This window comes from Dipodomys ordii, unplaced genomic scaffold (genome assembly GCF_000151885.1).
Source record: "Dipodomys ordii isolate 6190 unplaced genomic scaffold, Dord_2.0 Scaffold118, whole genome shotgun sequence".
NCBI lineage: Eukaryota > Metazoa > Chordata > Mammalia > Rodentia > Heteromyidae > Dipodomys > Dipodomys ordii.
Window position 1 is genome coordinate 1112796 of NW_012267334.1, and position 4676 is coordinate 1117471.

Sequence of the window (4676 nt, forward strand, 5' to 3'; positions counted from 1 at the left end):
CCCCTGGCTTGGGGGGGCTGTGGTGGCCCCTGGCTTGGGGGGGCTGTGGTGGCCCCTGGCTTGGGGGGGCTGTGGGGGGCTGTGGTGGCCCCTGGCTCATGGGGGCTGTGGTGGCCCCTGGCTTGTGGGGGCTGTGGTGGCCCCTGGCTCACAAGGGGAACATGCTGGCCCCAACACCCACAGAGTGAGGATGGACGGGCCTGACCCTTATGAGCTCTTGGGAACAGGATGATACTCCCGACGGGCAGCGTCCACCATGGCTGGCCGCAGCCCTGCTGAGGGCAGAGTGCCCGCGCTGTGCCAGGGGGAGGGTGGAGGCCCGCGCTGTGCCAGGGGGAGGGTGGAGGCCCGCGCTGTGCCAGGGGGAGGGTGGAGGCCCGCGCTGCGCCGGGGGGAGGGTGGAGGCCTGAGCTGCGCCGGTCTCCTCCCGGCCCCCCCTGGGGCGGCTGGGGCTGGGCAGACGCCCACGGCAGGGGGAGGCTGTGGCTGGGAGGTCTGTGCAGCAGCCAGGCCTCTGGCTGAGGCTGGGGAGGATGGGGCTCTGGCTGGTGCTGGTCCTGACCCTGGCTCCGGCCCCGGTCCTGGCTGTGGGGTCCCAGTCATGGGACCATTTCCCCAGGGACATCTACAACCTCAACTGGGAAAAGGTGAGCCTCGTCCCCTCTGTCCACGGCACCAGGCCGCTGGGCCCCAGGGGGCCGGGATGGCGCCTGTATGGCCAGGGTACCTAGAGCGACATCTCCAGCAGAAGCTGGGCGGAGGGCCTGCTGGGCCGGGCTGGGCATCCTTGGGGCCCTTCCTAGGGCCTTGCTGGGGGCCCAGAGAGGCACACTGCAAAGGGGGGCAGCGTGGGGAGGCCCCTGGGCGGGTAGAGGGGAGGAGGAAGGAGCAGGGATGTGCTGGGGCAGGCTCCAGGCTAGCAGCCCCGCGTGTGGCTGGGAGGACAGGCAGGGTGGTGTCAGAGCAGGACGAGCTGGCGGTCAGGGTTCGGGGACGAGCAGGAAGGGGCGAAGCGGAAGGCCAGGGCTCCCCGAGGCTGGGCGTGTGGAGGCCTGACCTCTGGAGTAGAGGGGTGGGGAAACAGCCGTGGTGCTCACAGCCAGCCCCGGGCCTTCTTGGGCCTCTCCTCCTCGGCCTGGCTTGGACAGCCAGGGCCCCCGGCCGGGGTGACGACCCCGCAGACGCAGACGCAGACGTGGGTGGGGCGTCTGGGCGGTGAGGCAGGTGCACACGCACCCTGTGCCCTCTGGCTCCCCAGTTCTCAGGGTTCTGGTACATCGTTGCCATCGCCACCGATGCCCAGGGCTTCCTGCCCGCCAGAGACAAGAGGAAGCTGGGGGCGTGCGTGCTGAAGGTGCACAAGATGGGCCAGCTGAAGGTGGCCATTGTCTTTAGCACGTGAGAGGATGCGCCGTCAGGGCCGGCTCCTAAAGGAGGGGCGGAGGGGAAAGGGGGGAGGGGGGGACGCACACCCACCGCCAGCCTGAAATCCCCACAAGGCCACGCCCCATCCCTTCTCCTCAAACCCAGAGGGCCATCCCGGAGGAGGAATCTCCCAGGTCGCAGTGGGTGCTGGGTGCCTTCAGCCCAGCTCAGCGCAGACTCCTGCGGAAGCTGGAAAATGCAGGCCTGAGCTGGCCCCCTGACCCCCAGGCACGGGCAGGTCTTGGGGTGGTAGCAGGGGGCGGGAAGGGCCCTGTGGCTCACAGCACCTGCTCCCCAGATCTCACGGCTGCCAGTCCCAGGTGGTGATCCTGAAGAAGGACAAGAGGAAGGCTCTGTTCCGGAACTCCTGTGCGTGGGAGCCCAGGCGCCCCTGGGGAAGTGGACAGACGCCCAGCTGTGGCCTTTTGTCCTTAGAGCACGTGGTGGGCGGGTCAGACACCGAGGCCGGTCGCTGGGCTGGCTGTGGTCCCAGGGCTGGCGGTGCAGGGCTCTGGGTGGCCTGGGGTGGGTGTCGGGTGCATGGGGCTCTGGGCTTCTCTTGCAGTGAAGGGGGTGAAGGGCCTCCACGTGCTGTCCACCGACTACAGCTTTGGCCTGGTACTCCTCCGCCTGGGGCGCACCCACCGCAACCACAGGAGCCTGCTGCTCCTCAGTGAGTGCCAGAGGCGGCCCGAGCGAGTCCCGGCAGTGGGCTGTGGAGGGAGACAGTTCCAGGCATCTGGGTGGGCAGAGGGGACGGGCCGGCTCCCCGTCCACATCAGCTGGGCTGGCTCGGAAATCAGGGATCTGGGACATCTGGCCGAGGACTGCCTGCCCTGGCAAGGTGCCCCAGCTTCTCTGCTAGGGGAAGGGTGGAAAGGGATAGAATGACTGAGGTGGGGTAGCTGGGGACAGGTGCGTCACCCCAGACACCAACACGGGCATCTCTGCTGCTGTGTCTCTGATTGGAACTCCAGGCAGACAGAACACCTCCAGCTTTGCCAGCGTGAGAGAGTTCCTGGACACCTGTCACAAGCTGCAGCTCTCCGCCCAGGCCACCATCCTCCCCAAAGACGGTATGCTCCAGCCCAGAACGGTGCTGTCCTGGCCCCTCCCCCGCCCCTTAGACGGCTGGCTTCCCGGGGTGGGTGGGGAGAGGGGGATGGAGCGACCCAGGATCCCCACGCCACGTTCAGCCCTCCAGAGCCCACTGTGAACGCACCCTGCGTTTCCCAGCACCCCCCGGCCCTCTGCCACCTTGGGCTTGTGCCGTGTGCTGTGCCGGGTGATGCCAGGCTGGGGGCCGGGGCTGCTGAGGGAGGAGCCGCGTGGGAGCCTGGTGGCTCCCCCGGCCCTGCCCCCACGGCGGCCTTTCTCCCTGGCAGCCTCCTGTGCCCACACCATCCTCCCATGAGCCCTCAGCCCAGACCCCACGGCACCGTTCCCAATGGCAGCTCCTACGTTTGGAGGCTCGAGGAGAAGCTGTGGAGACCTGAGGACACTGAGCATGTGCAAGACCAAGTGCCTGTGGTTCTGTCTGAAGAGGGGAGGGGAGATGGGGGGGGGCAGAGCGAGTGCCACTTGTGTGGGCAGAGGCCGGCGAGCCGAGGCCGGGCAGCCAGCCCTGCTCTGCAGACCCCTCAGCATTCCTCCTGGGCCCCTAGTGTGGTGAAATAGATGGTGGGTTGGTCCTGCACCAGCCTTGCGGTGTGTGCCTCTCTCTCTGCGCCTGGACGCCCCGCAGCCCCAGGCAGTGGCTCACCCACCACCACACACTTACAGGTCCGGTGCCGCTCTGTGCCGGCTCTGGGGCAGAGGCCATCCACACGGCGAATGCCCTTCCAGAACTGCCTTCTGGCAGAGGCAGCTGCCACCCATGCCGTCACAGGCCTGGGAAATTACAGCCACGCCTGACCCCCTGCGCAGCGCTCCTCCAGGGGGGAGGGACGTGGAAGCAGGCAGACGGGTGGGACAGGCTGAGGGTGCGGCGGAAGCTTGGGGTGACTCTTGGAGAGATCCAGAAGGTCGGGGAACACTGACGGAGTGTGCGGACCAGTGGAGGGAGAGTCACAGCAAAGGGTGTGGGTTGTATTTAAGGGGGTCGGGAGGGGGGTCGGGAGTGGACTTTGGCTGAGTTGTGGGGGGTGGAGGTGACAGAAGGGCTCTGGTTTGAGAGAATGGGTTGGGTGGAGGGAGTTGGGAGGGGCCAGGGACAGTGGAGAGGTAGCCAGCCAGCACCCCCATTCCAGGCAGTCAGGGTGCGTGAGCCGCGGGAGGGCTACAGAAAAACGGAGGTGGAGGATGGGTTAGAAAAGGCAGGTGGGGAGGTGCGGGTACATCAGGAATAGGAAGGAATTACCAAGGACCCAGTTTTGAAGGGGTAGCCGAGCTTGAATTCAGAGTCCTCAGGGAAGAGGGCAGGCAGGGACCTAAGTGAGAGAAAACTTCTGGAGACACTGATACGTATGTGTCAAGGGAGGTCACAGGTCTCCGCAGTGGAGAAAACAGGGCTGCAACTGTCAGCTACCACTGCGTAACAAACACCCCCGAATCGTAGTGCCACTCACTCAGTGTTCTCCCCTGTGGGTCAGGTTGGAGTATGGCTGTTGATCTTGGCTGGGGTTTATCTTGCATTGTGGGTTTCCTGGAGGTGAGTGGGTTAGGGTTAGCTCTAATTCTGACCCCGACACAGCAGGCTGGCTCAAAATGAGGCAGGATAGCCTCAAAATGGGGCATGGGAAATGGCTTCCAGGAGTTCAAAAGCCCAAGTTAGTCCATTTACCTCCCTTAAGATGAAGGGAGCAAAGTCATTTAAGGGGAAATGAGGCAGGGGAACATGGAAACTGAAGCCTGGAGAAAGCAACTCAAATACAGCACTTGGAAACATGGAAGTGTCACGTTTGCTTCAAAGACAGACAGCAGGATGCATGCCTTCCTGAGAAAAACGCTTCCTCAAAACTTAGGCCACACCCACCCACCGCTGCCCCAAATGCAGGCCCAGGGCACCTCCTTATCTCAAGGATAGGATCTGTTTTATGGCAGGATACATTCTTACCTGGAAGAAATGTTCCCAAACATCCAGGAACTCAGCAAGTAACACCAGGAGTGATTAGAGCAAACTATGCATAGCTTTGAAGCCAGACCCCCTGCCTTTACCCTTGAAGCCAAAGAGCTGTGTGTCTCTGTTTCCCTTTGAGAGCACCCACACTCTGCTAGAGTGTGCCCTGCCCTTCTGTTTGTCTGTCTGTCTG

General features: G+C 64.2%; 1 protein-coding gene across 1 annotated transcript; it reads left to right on the plus strand.

The window, feature by feature from the left end:
• The first annotated feature begins 493 nt into the window (after window positions 1-493).
• Lcn10 (lipocalin 10) lies at window positions 494-2936 on the plus strand. The gene is made up of 6 exons (XM_013029413.1): window positions 494-647; window positions 1259-1398; window positions 1724-1794; window positions 1991-2098; window positions 2403-2501; window positions 2811-2936. Exons 1-6 carry the CDS (start codon window positions 534-536, stop codon window positions 2837-2839), a joined length of 561 nt encoding a protein of 186 aa, XP_012884867.1. The 5' UTR covers window positions 494-533; the 3' UTR covers window positions 2840-2936.
• The last annotated feature ends 1740 nt before the right edge of the window (window positions 2937-4676 follow it).